At 40.0% G+C, this 17,072-nt stretch overlaps 1 protein-coding gene across 2 annotated transcripts in view; it reads right to left on the bottom strand.

Annotated features, from left to right (window-relative positions):
• Vcl (vinculin) overlaps positions 1-17,072 on the bottom strand; it is a 94,980-nt gene that overhangs the window by 23,755 nt on the left and 54,153 nt on the right. For both annotated transcript variants that reach the window (XM_027387518.2, XM_027387517.2), the window contains exons 7-11: positions 10,133-10,223; positions 8,282-8,429; positions 5,355-5,508; positions 4,508-4,683; positions 699-889 (exon numbers count right to left, since the gene is read on the bottom strand). In XM_027387518.2, the coding sequence (XP_027243319.1) occupies positions 699-889; positions 4,508-4,683; positions 5,355-5,508; positions 8,282-8,429; positions 10,133-10,223 (760 nt within the window). The remainder of the gene's footprint in view (positions 1-698; positions 890-4,507; positions 4,684-5,354; positions 5,509-8,281; positions 8,430-10,132; positions 10,224-17,072) is intronic.

Genomic DNA, 17,072 nt, shown 5'->3' on the forward strand with positions numbered 1-17,072 from the left:
TATGCATCTGCCCAGTTCTCGAGCCCATCACCGCCACTAGCCATCAATAATTCAAACACTCGTCTTACCCAGTATATGTGAGAAAAGAGAATGTATTTTTCAGCCTCAACAGATGTAATCATGAAACAAAATCATATAAATCTATTCCTCCATCTCCTTAAAAATCGTATCAGTCAGGCATGATGGCACATGCCTTTAATCCCAGAGGCAGGTGGATCTCTGTGACTTCAAGGCCTGGTCTACAGAGTGAGTTCCAGGACAACTACAACTAGAGCTACATAGGGAGATCTTGTCTCAAAAAAAAACCAAACAAAAAGCAAAGCAAAAACAAAAAATGAGAGAGAGATTCAACTTTTACAGGATGCTGTGAGGATATCAAATGTCTTTTATTGTCATTTTCCAAAAAATATACTTAAATGGGTAATTGGTAAGGACTATAAAAACAGAAATACTACAGAATGAAAATTGGTAGTAATTAGTTCAAAGTTGCAATTATGAAGCTCTGTTTGTCCACAGAAATATCATTTACTCTCTAATACATCTTGGTTAAATTATAGAGATTTTACTGGCTGCATTTGGAAATAGAGCCACACTGAAAAGTGACTTCACAGTGGCTCAAGATCCCTTTCAGCACTGTATTTCCAACTATAAAGGACAGTGGCAGTGACCCACACAACTGCACTGAGACGAGCCCTTACCAACTCCACGGTCATCTACCGTAGGATTATCAATCCACCGCTGTGCTTGTTCAATCTTGCCCTCAAGGTGGACAGCTGCCTTGGCAGGTCGGCTGTTGGCCACAGCCCTGTTGGTTTTGCTCTGCAGGTTCTGCAGGGCTGTGGCTACCTGTTTAGCCAATGCTCGAGCCTCTGGGGAGTCTCCTTTCCCTCTGCAGAAGTAAAAATAACCATCCAGTTCCAGTTTACATGGTAGACACAATGATGTTGAAATAGTTTAACTGTTAATAACATACTAATGAGAATAAAGCTTGCTAGTAATTATTAAGTTGACTTGAAATGAATGTTTATTTAGCCTTTAAATGTGAATATGATTTAAATTCACATTATTCTGTCCTAGTTTGAGTCAGTCTATACAATTATACAACTACCATCACTAGATTGCCTTCACTTTCACCCTGCCACATATGAAAACACAAAATCCAGTCAGGCAGTTGGCACCTTTAATCCCCAAGTTAAAGTCCAGCTTGGTCTACAAAATTCCAGGACAGCCAGGGCTACACAGAGACACCCTGTCTCAAAAACAAACAACAGCAAAAATACAAGCTCCCTGTGGAACTAGGTGTGCCTGGACAACCATGTTAGTAACAGAAGCAGTACTAGTAAAAACACAACTACTAATGATGCTGTATATGAGCCCTAATTTTTCCATGTATGCTACAAGTTCTCTCTTACATCGTTTAATACTCACAAGAACCCTATGAGCTAAAAAAAAACAGTATTAGCCAACACACAAAGGTAAATAAGTTCCCATTGTTTGGCCTGGCAGTGGTGACCCATGCCTTTAATCCCAGCACTCAGGAGGCAGAGGCAGGTGAATCCCTGTGAGTTCAAGGCCAGCCTGGTCTAAAAAAAAAAGTTCCAGGACAAGCTCCAAAGCTACACAGAGAAACCCTATCTTGGGGGAAAAAAAAAAATCCCATTATTTAATTTGATAGAGTCAGGGTTCAAACTTGGCCCTCTGACTTTAGAGTGCTCACTGTACTATGTTAGTATATGATTCCTATCCTCTGCCATGACTGATTAACTAGGTGGTTTTCTACTCAAAGACAGCACACCTGCAGTCACAAATTACATTTAATTACATTCTAGTGTTTCTCTAAGTACAGTGCAAGTAAAAGTTATCTGGAATTCTATTTTTAGATACAGATGGTTAAACCCATCATCAAAAGAGACTGATAAATTATGACTAGGATGGGGCAAGGGTCTATATTTTTTTAAAAAAAACATTTCAAATATTCCTTGGTCCATACTTCAAAAGCATTTTCAAAGCCAACCAGTGGCTCTCCAATGGCTCTGGAGCTAGAAAATCATGGTTAAGCCTGGGGTGTGGTCAGTCAAAACAAAGGGATAACCCCCAAATAAAGTGAACAAGAGTAAAGCAGGCATACAGGACCCATCTGGCAACTTAGATACTAAAGGAGAACAAGGGGGCTTCTAGCTACTACTAGACTTGGCCACAGTTCAAGCTGGAGCTCTACTACATGTCTCTATATATTTTCAATCCAGTTCCTTGCAGCCAAAGAACCTAAACAAGTATAGCCACACAGAAATTTAAAAAAAAAAAAAATCACATAATGACTCAAGAATAGAAACTGATCCAAAAGAACTAACTCCAAAGATGTGATTCTAACCATTAAGAAAACGAAAAGGTAGGACTAAAGAAATGGCTTAGCAGTTACAAGCACTGGTTGCTCTTTCAAAGGATCCAGGTTCAATTCCCAGCACCCATGGGATGGCTCAGAACCATCTGTGGCAGCTCCAGTTGCAGATTCAACACCCTCTTCTGACCCCTGTGAACACCAGGCATGCATGTGATGCACAGATACATATGCAGACAAAACACCCACACAGAAAGTAACAATTTAAAAGGAAAAAGGAAATACAAAGAATCTGGTCAATTTTATGTCTTGAGACTACTTGGTCACAGAAAAGCACCTTCATTTCCCTTGTCTATAAAAATGAAAATATCCCTTTATCCCAAGCACTCGGGAGGCAGAGGCAGGCAGATTTGAGTTTGAGGCCAGCCTGGTCAATAGAGCAAGTTCCAGCATAGGCTCCAAATCTACACAGAGAAATCCCGTCTCAAAAAACGAAGAGAGGGAGAGGGAGGGAGCCCATCTGCCAAAATGACTACCTTTAAATTATTATTTTAATTTTCTCTAATTTCCCCTCTTACAAAGATACACAAAGAACATGTTTACTACAATTTTCACATGACTAGTCCTGCTGCCTGGTTATGTACATGTCTGTTTATGTTACAATGATAACTATGATGACAGACAGCATTAGCGGCCACACATGAAGGTCTACTGTTATCAGCACTACAAGCAGTTATCTCTTTGTCATCCAAAAAATATTCATGAGTATCTATCTATGTGATGGATTGTGTTAGGTTCTAGGAATTCATCACCCCTGCCTTTCTGCTTTCTTAGCCAGCAATGCCCTCTTTGTTTGAGGATTCTAATGAATCTCTTACTTTGGGAAGATAAAAATAGGCATTTTCTCACAGACGAACAGAAATAGAACATGTAAGTTAAATGGAAGAAGTGGAATATGACTTTGGTTATCCTTGGAGAATGGTGCTGCAGGACGGCGGCAGAAAAGACAGCCATTTCTTGACAGCCATTTCTTTGCCATCACTGCCTTCTTTAACATCCCTGAATGCATGTGTGCAGCCACTGTACTGTACCCTTGACCCAGACTGGTCCTCCTCTAGTTACCAGAGAAGACCATCCTCTCAGACGAAGCATTTATTCTGGAGAGACACACATGGAGCAGTGAGGGAGGACAAGGGCACCCGACCCTAACCACCCCCCTCACATTCTACTGAAGAACATTTTAGGATGCGGTGCTGATTTGGTTTGGTTTGTCTTGGTTTCTTCAGATAGGGTCTCATATAGCCCAGACTGGCCTCAAATTCATGATGGAGCCACAGGAGACCTTGAACTCCTGATCCTCCTCCCTCTACATCCCAATTTCTGGGATTACAGGCATCTTTCACCATGCCTTGCTTTATGCAGTGCTGACAATCAAACCCAGGGTCCTGCACAAGAACTCCACCAAATGAGGTATTTCCCAGCCTATGGTGTTGTCTTGTTGTTGTTTTAAAGACAGCCATGTTTGTCAGAACAAAAGAATAACTCTTTCCCATATAATCAAAGTAGGTATGATGAAAGCCTTTAAGAAAGGAAACTGTGGCAAGGATGTTATTATAGGAACAATCATCCAGGAAATGTAATTTAAGAATTCTTTATATAATTGCTACTTAAGAAATCACACTGCCAGGAAAGGGAGAAAGTATGCCTCCTGTCTCGCTCACATATACATGCAGCAGTCTTTTCATAGCTAACTACAACAATGATTTTCCTCATGTCTAGGACAGACATGTAACAAATATAATATAGCAAGGAAAGTCCTACTTTAGAAAAAATGAAAATAGAGCTTGAAAATGAGTTCACAGCAGACTAAATGTGCTCATTTAAAACTATATGATCAGCAATAAATTATGAAAGTTTAATTACATCACTGATACACAGAGGCGCATTTGACCTAGCCAGTCACAAACCTATTTAGCCTATGGGGATCCAACATGCAATTACCATACATTACATCTGAGGTAGGGTCCAAGGAGCTACATTTTGGGGATTAGATAAGCATCTAACTGATGGGGATTCAACTCTACATATGCCTAGAGTAGAAGAGAGGGAAAGTTTATGGGAGATGAGATGGAGAGACACTAATGTGGGACTAAGAAATTAAATACATACTGTCTTCGTAAATCTCCCAATTTAGAGGTCAGAGCAGCTATCTCTCCAAGGGATCGAAGGATGTCATCTCTTTCCTTAGGATCGTCACATAATTCTGCAATCTTCCGAGCTTCAGCCAGAGCTCCTCGAATCTGTTCTTCTCCTTCAGGTCCACCATTTGGATCTGCAAGCCAATTCTACACACCAAAGTGGACAACGTCATCTTCTCATGAACCACATTTAAACATACAAAGCCATCAGAAATAGCTCTAATCACACAGCACACTTAATTAAACTTAATGAAGCCAATAGAAATATAGCATAATAGCAGTAGTTTTTAGAGTACTAATTCTAATAATTTTACACAGGTTCTTAGCTCAGGTAAGATCAAATCACTCCACCTTGTCTTTTCTGCATACCATTATGTCATACCCTCCACCACCCCAAGTACTGGAGATCAAACCTAGACATACATTCCTACTACTTAGCTATGCTACCAGCCCTGTGATTTCCATTAAAATAATTCTCAGGCTGTGCTTTTTAGCCCAATTATACAGAGCCTGACTAACATGCACAAGGCCCTGAGTTTGATACCCAAATTGACAAAAAGAAGACAAACAACAAAAAGGAATAAAACTAGCTGAAGTACTGAAAATTAAGATATTTCAAATTGTAGACAAACATGAATCTAAAATTTTGATGGTGCAGGTATCACCATTGGAAGCTGCTAGGAATCGGTCATCACTAAGGAGCATCTACATCTAGCCACAGTAGATGATGGCAAAGGGCAGTGTAGAAAAAGATGCCAGATATTTAATAACCCTCCTCTTTCTCTTCTCCTGCCTGTCCTACTGAGAATGGTCCTTACCTGGGCAGCATCAATCTTCTTTGCAATACTCTGCTTTGAGTTTGTCATAGCTTCCAGCTTCCGAGCTGCATTTTCCACTTTCGCAGTGAGCACATCGAGACCTTGAGACACCTGCTGCGCCTTCTGCATAGCCACTGGAGAGGCTCCTTGTCCTCTACTCAGAATGACAGATACGGTCATTATATCCTCTCAGATTCTCAATAGCAAATACCCCTTTACCCAGTATGTGTCATTTTTATTAATGTGTGTGTTTTTATATTTCCCCAGTAAGCTCAGACAAAATAAGAAAACTAAAAAAATGAAAACATCCAAACTACCTACAAAAAATAATGTTTTATTTTTTGAGAGTAGGTCTTATGTAATTGTAGCTATCTTTGAACACCTCATCTTTCAGTTTCTCCTTCCCAAGCGCTAAAATTATAAGCATGAACTACCATGTCATTAGTTTTAGGAAACTATTTAATGATTTGGAAGCCAGGATAGCAAAATTTGATGATAATTATTCTTGACTACATAACCAAACATAAACTTCAGCAGGATAATTTTCTGGAGATCTTACTGATACAGAGGGCTTTGTTACTACAGTAATATGTGCTTTCATTGACTTGTATTATTTATGGAGGATCGTACATTGAAATTATTTCAGAACATAGTGTATATAGTAAGAAAAGATATACCACACTAAAACCAGTTAGAGTGCCAGATCCCAGGAACTGGAATTACAGACAGCTGTAAGCTGCCACATGAGTGCTGGGAACTGAACCTGGGTGCTATGGAAGAGCAGAAAATGTTCCTAACTGCTTAGCTATCTCTCCAGCCCTGCAATGATAATATTAATGTATTATCTTTCATTACTATGTATCGAGTTAGTACTGAAGAAGAAAAACAGCACACTGTTTCCTGTGAAGTCTTTAAAGAACTGATACATTTCCTTCTCTCAGAAATGGCATTCTACTACTGCAAAAAAAATGATGGGACTGAGTAAAGACCATTCCCTTAACAGACTTTCTAGGCCACAAAGCACTTTTATTTTAATCCACCTAGGCTAACAATGCCAATCATGGGTGTGACAATTCTATCATTTTAAAGAATGACAAGACTCATTCAAATCTGAGCTTCTAACTTTAGGAAAACTCCAAAGCACCCTTGCTTCCTTAACAGTAAAATGAAACTATTATTTATCTTCAAAAAAAATTTTGAGATGGCATTTATTCTTACTGATGTGTATGGGTGTTTTGTCTGAATGTCTGATTGTGAACCATGTGCATGCAGGGCCTACAGGACCAGAAGAGGGCGTCGAATCCTCTGGAACTACAGCTACAGATAGTTGTAAGCTACCATATGAGTGCTAGGAACTGAACCCAGGTCCTCTGAAAGAGCAGTCAGTGCTCTTATTCATTGAGTCATCTCTCTAGCCCCAAATCTGTCTTTTTCTGTGTGTATGTGTACATGTACATGTTTGTGTCCATGTGTATATGCCAATGTATGGGTGTCATTTCTCAGCTGTCATCCACCTTGTTTTATGACACAGGACTTCTTGCTGGTCTAAAACTTGCTGATTAGGCTAGGCTGGCTGGACAAAATTCCCAGGAATGTGCCTATCTCCCTCACTGGCAATGGAACTGTAGACCCAGGGTACTAAGGGGTCTGACTTTTTTAACATAGCTTCTAAGGACCTTCACATTTGTTTGACTTAATGATCTGCCCAACAACCCCTTTGCCTTCTTTTTAAAAATCCATCTATACCAACACTGTAAGTAATGAGCTCCATAACTGTATTGCCAGGTTCATACATAAGCCTTCATCTCATACTTGAGGCCTGCCCGCAACCTGACAAGAAATAGAAGACTGAGGAAATACTGCCCACGGTTTCTTTTATTTCACTCAAATACAGCAATTAGTCATGAGGGATATTTCTGATATGAATATGAATCTAACTGTGAAAAGGTAGGAACATATATGGGCAAAATTTGAACTAAGAAGTTTTGAGTTCTATGCAGACAAAAATGTATTCTTAAAACCTAGAAATCAATGAAGAAAAAGTTACTGTGTTTCAGACATCAAAATGATAAAACAGCTGGGTACATATAAGAAAAAACAATGGGAAGAGATGAAAGGATAACACAGGCTCCATTGTGAAGCAGGGTCGCAATTACTGATCTCTGGTCTAGCCTTTTCTCTTGACAGATTAGTGGACTCTCCCATATAACCATGTCTTTCTTTTGCTTATATTCACAACTGTGTTTTTGAGAATTCCAAGTGAAAATTGTCTGCCACGCTGTAAGTGAATTTATATGGGGCTGGAGGATAAAAGGATATATAAAAACTTGAGACTTGAGAAGGATAAAAGGGTATATAAAAACATATAAGGGCCTGTGAGATGGGCTCAGAGAATATAAGTGTGTACACAAAAATAATAAAATATTAACAACTTTAAAAATAAATTTTAACACAAAATGAAAAAACAGTATCTCATGCGGCTCAGGTTGGCCTTCACTTCACTAAGTAGCTGAGGATCCTCCTGCCTCCACCTCCTGAGTTCTGGGATTCCAGGCATATATTCCTTGCCTGGTTGATGGGTGCTAGCATCGGAGATTCATGCATACTAAACAAGCATTCTACCAAGTGAGCTACATCTCTAGCCCTGTTGCTACTCTTTGAAGTTTCTTTCTACCCATCCATCTTTTATAAAGGTAGATAATTTGGTCAGACTTCAGCTCTGTCCCTTATTCTTCATAAAACTCTAGCTAAAACATTTTTAAAAATCAGTTACAAAATAAGCTCTAACTTCATTAGTCTTTGAATATTTAACAGTTTTATTATCAGCAAAAGACAATTCAGTAAAACTGGCATGGATCTGCATTTTGAATCACCTCATTAAGAGTGAATTGTTCACTCCTGGTTTGAGAAAAGCAGAAGAACCTTACCTGGCTCGGAGGTCAGCCACTTGGTCAGTCATCTGCCCTAGCATTTTGCAGGTTCCTAGGATCTCCCTGCGTTCCTTGCCTGCACAAAGTTCACCAACTTTTCCAGCTTCATCTAAGATCTGCCTGATGGCCTGCTCACCAGCATCCCCTAGAATAGTGAGGTATTCAATATCTACATTGTAGGCATATCAATTATTCAGAGAGGTTACTTTACAAGTCATTTCATTCATGAAGGAATGGATGACTTTAACAGAAAAGTGATAGATGGCCTTCCATTTGACAGCTAGCAGCAACACAGTGCCTCCCAACCATGAGGTGAAGTTTTAACCACAGGCCCTGCTGAAAAAGGTAGTTGGCACCCTATCTGCTCGGGGATGTGAAGTGGCTTGACATAAAAATGTGGATGATGCATTGTTCCCTTAGAGTCCTTCTTGTTTCCTAGTTTCTTTGGTGAAGAGGATTGTAGGCTGGTAATCCTTTGCTCTATGTCTAAAATTCATATATGAGTGAGTACATACCATGTTTGTCTTTTTGTGACTGGGAGGAATGAAGATCAAAGGGGTCAGGACCAGGCTGAAGAAACCCACAGAAACAGCTGGCCTGAACAAGGGGGAGCACATGGACCCCAGACTGCTGTCTGGGAGGCCAGCACAGGATTGATCCAGACCCCTGATCATGGATGTCAATTAGGAGGCCTCCACACTCTAAGGGGCCCCTGGTAGTGGATTAGTATTTTTCCCTGGTGTAAGAAGGGACATTGAGAGCCCATCCCACGTGAAGGGGATTACTTTAAGGCTGTTGTAGGACTGCCTTAGCTGTTGTATGTTAGTGCTGTAACTACCTCTCTGTAAAAATTGGGAGACCATGATACAAAACAGACAAAATAACTGTGGGTTTCTCTTCCAAAGGACACTGAACAAAGGACCTAGGCCCAGCCCAGGATGATGTGGTGGACTCTGGGGAGCACCCATCGAGGGCCCCACCTTGTCTGGGGAGTGGAGGGTGGATGGGGTGGGGGGCAGGTCGGGGGGTTGGGGAGGGGCTGGGGGAGAGGGGAGGGAGAGGGAGAAGGGATTGACATGTGAAGCAAGCTTGTTCCTAATCTGAACTAATAAAAAAATAAAAACTTAAAAAAAAAAAATGTGGATGATGGGGCTGGAGAGGTGGCTCAGTGGTTAAGAGCACTGACTGTTCTTCCAGAGGTCCTGAGTTCAGTTCCCAGCAACCACATGGTGGCTCACAACCACCTTGAATGAGATCTGGTGCCCTCTGCTGGCATGCAGGCAGAAGACTATATACATAATAAATAAAAAAAAATCTTAAAAAAAAATACAAAAATTTTTTTTAAAAATGTGGATGATGAAAAAAGAGTCTTGGCACCCCCAACTTCCATTAGGCTTTTCACATTTGTTCAAACAATCTAAAATGGAATAAATATTAAATCAGAAAAACCAAGCTCAATAACCTACTTGGGTCTTATCTTTACATAGTCATTTTACAATTCTTGTAGACATCACTGCACAATCTGCTTGAGTCCTTTGCTGACATAAATAGTTGTCTGCCCAACTAGAACTAGCAAAAAAGAGCTTTTATTCAAAAAAATTACCTTTCTGACTCAGGGGATGAATAAACCAGTAATCTTTCAAGGAATGGCTGCTTAGCTTTATTATTTCATGACAGAGGTGATAAGGCCTGTGCCTTCATCCCTTAAGACCCAGGAATGTTTCAGTTACTGGGAACTATGATGGGATGCTATAGTTACCTCAGGATGCTGAGGTTATAAAGGTTTCACTCCTTCATTTGCTTGTATTTTAGCTGTCTATTTTTCAAGAAAGAAGAATGCAGGGTTACCTGGGGAGGCATTGGGGTCACGGAGCCAACCTTTGGCCTGGTTCAGTTTGGAGTCTATGGACGCCAGGGCTCTCTTCATGGCTTCAGTGTCCTTTGGAAGAGAAACCCACAGTTATTTTGTCTGTTTTGTATCATGGTCTCCCAATTTTTACAGAGAGGTAGTTACAGCACTAACGCACAACAGCTAAGGCAGTCCTACAACAGCCTTAAAGTAATCTCATGACACCACAATCCCTGTGTCTGTCAAAATGCAACATCTCGCATGCAACTCTCCAGTTAATTCTATCCTGCCTCCTGTGTCTCCATTGCTAAAGCTGCAATAACCTAAAAAACTGCTCAAGCCAAGAAATGTCTAATGTCTTCAGCAGGAAAAAGCCTTACTGCCTCATGCTTCCTTATCAGCTTTTCCACCAGTCAACACCCATCAGCTGAAGCCTTGCCAGAGCCCTCTCTGCTATAGGCAAGCCTCATTAGTATGTGGTGCCACAAAGCACAGTTCTCTCATTTCTTGTTTTGAAATACAGCCGCAGGCGCGCGCGCACGCACGCGCGCACACACACACACACACACACACACACACACACACACACACACACAGAGGATCATGTTTTATTATATATAATTAATAAAAAACTTGGAATTACTTGTTGGAAAAAATAAATAGAAGGTGTTAATGTAACCATTTTGTTTTTAGTTCTCAAAATAAACCACTGAAAGTTATACAAGAAGAAAGCACACTGCTGGCCTTTCCAGCTATCACTTTCCTTTTTATCCTTAGATCACTTGCCATCCCTAATACATGGATCTCAATGTATTGCTTATAACTAGGATTTATGATGATAAGCATAAAACTAACATAAAATCCCCAGGATATATAGAGCTAGGAAACAACGTGTAAAGAGAATTGGGGTAGACAGTGGTCATAAATGAGGTGGGTATTGGGGTGAGCTAACTCATAGTCCTATCTCTGGGCCTCGATGTTAGCTGGGTTGGTTGGCCTGCCAGCTTTCCCTCATTGTCACAATCTGGGCGAGCTCTCCAACACTGCCCTGGCTATTTCACTCAATGTAGCAGACAGCAAAGAAAGGGGCCAGTTCTCCTGCTCTCACACCCTTGTGGCCAGTTCACCCACATGCACACCACCAGGAACACAAAACACCACCTGCTTTGCCCAGGAAAGGTACAGGGTCCACTCTCCAGATTGTTGCACTTTGTGAGTAGCACAGCTTCCATTCTCATGACTCCAAGGTTTAGCTCTGGCTGGCCAGAACTTGCTATGTCGACCATGCTGGCCTTGAACTCACTGAAATTTACCAATTAAAGGTATGTGCCACCACTCCCAGCTTAATCAATTTTTAATACAAAAAATGGAAAGGACAAAATAAAAATATCTATGTACCAATCTTTAGAATTGGTACACTATCTCTCTGTCTCTGTCTCCCCACCCGTCTGTCCCTGTCTGTTTCTTTCAGGTATAACTGTGTAGCCCTAGCTTCCCTGGAACTCATTATGTAGACCTAGCATCACTACGATTTGCCTGTCTCTGTTTCTGCCTCACAAATTCTGGGATTAAAGGTGTATGCCACTACAACTGGCCCTAGACTGACCATCTCTTAAATCTCCACTTAAAAATCAGTCTATCTACTTTTTGCACTAGAGGACTGACTCTGAGTCAACCCAAAGTATAATGTTAACCTCTAAAATTCTAGTCAATGCCCCATCTCTAAGCTTTCTTCAATTTCCAATCCTATAGTTGTCATACCATCAAGCTTCCACAAGGAGGCACCAGGCACATCCCTACTTCCAATTCAAACAGCTACCATTAACACAAAGGCAACATTCACAGGTTAAAAATCAGCAGCAGCTGAACCCCAGCATTTCTAAAATACCTACTCAAGACAGAGTGTCTGCTTTAGGATTCCATTCTCTCCCGTCTAGTAAGGTAGAGAGAGCTCTCTCATTCTAACTTTTTCTCAGACATAACAAAAAGGTAAAAAGTTACCAAGTTATATGGAATTATGACAGCTACCAATGTAAGGCAGCATCATGAAGATCTAGTCCAAAGTCCATTTATACCTAGTAAAATAGGAGAGTAGTAGCTTTAGGTGATTTGCTAATATTGTTTAAATCTGTTTCCTTTCCCCCGTTTTGTTGTTCATTAATTTACACAGCAAACCTTGCCCCTGGAAGTAACACAAAACTGATTTCCAAATAAGAAAGGCCCAAACAGCTATCTTTTTTAAGACTCTAAAGTAACTCCTAACCTCAAAGAACTAACTGGACAGCTTTTAGTATTTAACATTAGTTTTAAGATTTACAAGTTGTCTTGGTGTGGACTTGGTTTACCCAATAAGCTTTCTCTTTGGAAATATGTACCTACCTTGGAAAAGAGGAATCATGCCAATGTAAAATTTAAATCTCTGTTAATTGATATTTCTATAATACTTTTTTTGCTTGTTTGTTTCTCGAGACAGGGTTTCTGTGTGTAGACCAGGCTGGTCTGGAACTCACAGAGATCTACCTGCCTCAGCCTCCTGAGTGCTGGGATCAAAAAAGTGTGCACCACCATCACCCAACAGTGATACTTTTACTTTTAGTCTATTTTACAATAGACATTTTGGTCTATTTTACAAAACCAATAGACATTCGTCTACATTTAAAAGTCTAAATTCCAAAGAAAATGACATATTTTCAAAAAGTCAGATATATTCTAGCACTAATCTAGCTGTAAAAGCTACTGGTTAGGGAGATAACGTTCCTTGAATTTCCTGCAGGTAGATTCCGTTGAAGCCATATTTTCCCTTCAATTACTTCACTGAATCTCAGGTTTAATTTTGTTTTACAAATTAAGAAACGAGGAATTACTGTTAGGACCATTAGATCTTAAGCTTGCTGACTCCAACCTCTTACTTTATATCACAGGAAACTCGGTTTGTTCTGGTTTTTGTTTGTCATTGTTTGGCTTTTTGTTTTTCCAAGAGTTGCCAAATATGCCGCAAACCTTCTGCAGCAGTCAGCAGATCTCCACCTTGTCAGTATGAGCTCCTGTTACTACTTCTCACAAAAGAAGCCCCAAAATCAAACTCACAGGCTGCACTAACATAAATGACTGCTTTTATCCCCAAGATCCCGAAATGTTTTTAAACACAATGGGAAGACAAGCTTTGCTCCTCGAAAATCATTCCTTTTTCTCTAAGCTCAAATGGCCCCTTCACTACGAGCAAAGAAGGAATATGATTCTCAGGAAGAGAGTAATTTTCTTCTGAGTAGATCTGACAACACCAGGAAGTTAAAATTAGCAGATGCTCATTTTCCCTACACTGAACCAAAGGCAAGCATGGAATGAAGCTGCAATTTTTAAATGATTATAGGTGTTTTGCCTGTGTGTATGTTTGTGCACTGTGTGCAGGCCTGGTGCCCTATGGAAGCCAGAAGAGAGCATCAGATCCCCTAGCACTGGAGCCACAGACAGCTGTGAGCTGTCATGTGGTTGCTGGGAATTGAACTCAGGTCCTCTGGAAGTGCCCTTACCTCTGAACCATCTCTCCAGCCCTGAAGCTGCATTTTTAAAGCTGGGAATTTCAGTTAGGTTCTAAGTTGCCTTTTGTTGTTGTTGTTGTTATAGTTTTGTTTAGTGGGGGGGGGGTGAGAGTGTGCCACAGCATATGTATAAGGTCAGAGGACAGTTTAATGGAGTCAATTCTCTGACAATGTGGGTCCCAGGGATCAAACTTAGATCATCAGACTAGGTAGCAGGTGCCTTTACCCTCTGAGTCATCTCTCCATCCTTCTGGTTTTTAAAGCATATGATTTAGACAGTCAGAAAGATTTATAACAGTCACTAAAAGACCTCCATAAAATATTTTTGGAGCAGAGCACTAATCGTCCTATCAAAAGCAAAAGTGTTTATAGGGACATATATTTGTTTGTCTCCAAAGAATCTCACATGTATTTTTTTTTAAAGGCAGTATTTATGATGAAATCAACAAAATCCTGTCATGAGTAACCTAAGTGCACTAACAGCAGACATGATATAAATAGGTTCCCTAGCATTATGACTAGAAGTCAGTTTGTATTGACCCTCTGTATGTACCTCCCCAAGAACATGTTCAGGCCTCAAAAGTACCTGTGAATAATATTGAGATTCTCCCTCTAGAAAATCCAGAGTAACTGCAGTTAGAAAAGTGGAGTCCAGAAATCTGGAGGCAGAGGCAAGAGGATCTCTGTGAGTTCAAGGCCAGCCCGGTCTAAATAGCAAGTTCCAGGATAGCCAGAACTACATAGAGAGACCCTATCTAAAAAAATAATAAATTTAAAAAGAAAAGCAGAGTCCTATAATGCTAGTATTTTTAAGTTAAAAAATTTAAATATGGAAACTATTGTCCAACCTTTTCCTTCTTCTAACTTTACCAGTTCTACTTTTCAGATCACATTTCTGCAAGCACCATTCCAATGTTTTAAAACAAAGATATTTCAGGAAAGAACAGACTGACCTATGAGAAAGCTGTCTTGTCCTCTCTGATAAAAGCTTCACAACTCTAAACACCTATGCTCATTGTGGGCACACTCACAGATGGGCCAGCTAAAGATAACCTAGATCAGACAGGAAACACCAATTCCTTTAGCATTTGAGGATTTCCTCCCTGAAAGGTGAACAGAACACCATAAATGCCTGTGTTAAACTATCTAGCCAAACTCCTATAGACAAATTTCTTACTCTTCTGAAGGCTAAAACAAAACTTGAGGACACTCAAAAAGAAATGTTTTATGCTTATATATAACCTGATCTTTTTTAAGGTCATCAAAATTAAATTCAACCCTTAAATCCCAATGGTCTGAAATGAGGGTGTTACAGGACAGCACAATCTAACCAGCATTTCCTTCTGTGGTAAAAAGTAGAGTGATCTTATGTGGAAGACATCCTAATTAGTCACTGCTGCCCATAGTCAGCCTTGACTCCAGCAGGAGACTCACTACCATAACCAAACAAGAATCACAGTATCTAATGACTCAACCTGAAAGGCTACCTCTGTAAGGCTCAAAAAATCTTACCAATGAAATGCTTTTATTTTCCTCTCAGCTCCCAACACATATCAAGATACAAGTAACATAAGCAGATTTTTTTAAAGATTAAGTATAGAGTTCTAAATTTGCAGAGTAAAGTAAGAGTTGTATTTAACTCATGTTCCTTTGATTCATAGTGTTGTCCTAGGAAAAAATGCTGGCTTCGATTTAATGATGACTGTTGAGTCAAGGGAGAATTTTTACTTTCAATAGAAATGAAGTGTTTAAAGTTACTACAAAATGTGTGAATCTACAAGTTGAAGGTTGGTATAACAGATACACTATTCAGCTATGCATTGCCTCGTCAAAATCTGAACTTATTCAGAAGACGTATTTTTACAGAGAATTTGTTCCACTTACTTTCTTCCCCCACTTTTCTAGAGGAACCTTCACTTTCCAGAAGAACACTGCACCAATGGGGAAGCATGAAACAAGTACGGGAAGACAAAGTTAATTACTATCAGTAGGGGCAAGAGGTGGAGAAAGACACCATGCATTGAACAGAATGGGAACCTGGTGGCAACAGACAGACCCCAGATCTGGTGAATTCACTGCTTACAGTTTAAGAAAGCAAGATTCAAAATCCTACTTTAGAAAAAAAAAAAAAAAAAGCCAATACCCTAGTTACCACTGTCCATTTTCAGGGTAAAATTTCTTTCTCCAAATATTCTTATAACTACTAAAGCGTTTTTAAGAGTTTACACACAAGGTTAAGTAGAGGTAGAGTAGGAAGGTGAAAGGGCCATAGGCAGTGACTTGTGTGCATCTTTTTATCCTATTTTGATTTCTGAAACAAGTGTATGACAAAAGCAGTCAGATAAAAAAAAGTTCCTCCTGTTCATTCTAATGCCATGTAGTTGAGCTTCTTTTGAAGTTAGTTTTGTATCATACTAATTAGCCAGCTTCCTCCAGAGTAACATGAATATGGGACAGGTACAAGACAGCTGATGAGGACCAGGCTGATTGTCCTTGTCCATTCTGCTTAAGTCCATTATCCTAGACTGAAAACCCACTAAACTCAAGGGTTTTGCTTGCTTGTTTTTTAAAAAGCATTTTTTATGGCAGTTGCAGAAAATAAACTCAATAACACGTATTCACTAAATGGTAGATTATTTTTTCCCTCCAAAATAAAAAAACATTATGATTTAATGTCTGTTCCTCCTTACTAGTTTCTCATCTGCTAGAAGCCAAGGAAAGAGATTAGGTGAACCTGAAATCATTGAATTACGGCTGGTTCACAGCCTAGGCAACAGAATATGCAGAAAGCCACCAACTAAAGGTAAGAAGAAGAAAAAAATCACTATTCTATACTTCTTGTCCTCTTTGGCTTTGGTAGTATAAGCAGGACAGCTCTCTAGCCTACTCACTTTCACTACAGGTAAAAACTTCAACAATACATCTCCAAAAGCAAAATGTCAAGGCCTACAAAGATGACTGTTAGGAGAGGCATGGATACAGTATTATCTCATGTCTTCTTTCCCAAGAGCTGGTGGATCCACAGGTAACCAATCCAGCTACCTAGGGAAACCTTCAGATGAGGTCAGTGGGGAAGAACAGGTAAAAAATGTTCTTAAGGGCCCTGCTCAAAGAGACAAGAGCACCTACGAAATACAGAAAGCCTGATATGCCATAGCAATCTTTTCTGTTTTGTCCCACCCACCCAAAATTACCAATTCCATAAGAGCCAAAGTCAGTCTGTCCAACATTAAATCATATCCTGCCACATATCCAAGCACAGTGTTACACGCCGGCACACAAAATATGACACAGCACACAGCACAAGAAAACCTCACAGACATGCTTTTTCTCTTTTTAAGCGAAAAAGAAACTAAAGGGCAAGAGAAGGCTTACCTTCTAAGCTCGAGAAAAGAATAAA

This window comes from Cricetulus griseus (assembly GCF_003668045.3).
Source record: "Cricetulus griseus strain 17A/GY chromosome 1 unlocalized genomic scaffold, alternate assembly CriGri-PICRH-1.0 chr1_1, whole genome shotgun sequence".
In the NCBI taxonomy this organism is placed as follows: Eukaryota; Metazoa; Chordata; class Mammalia; order Rodentia; family Cricetidae; genus Cricetulus; species Cricetulus griseus.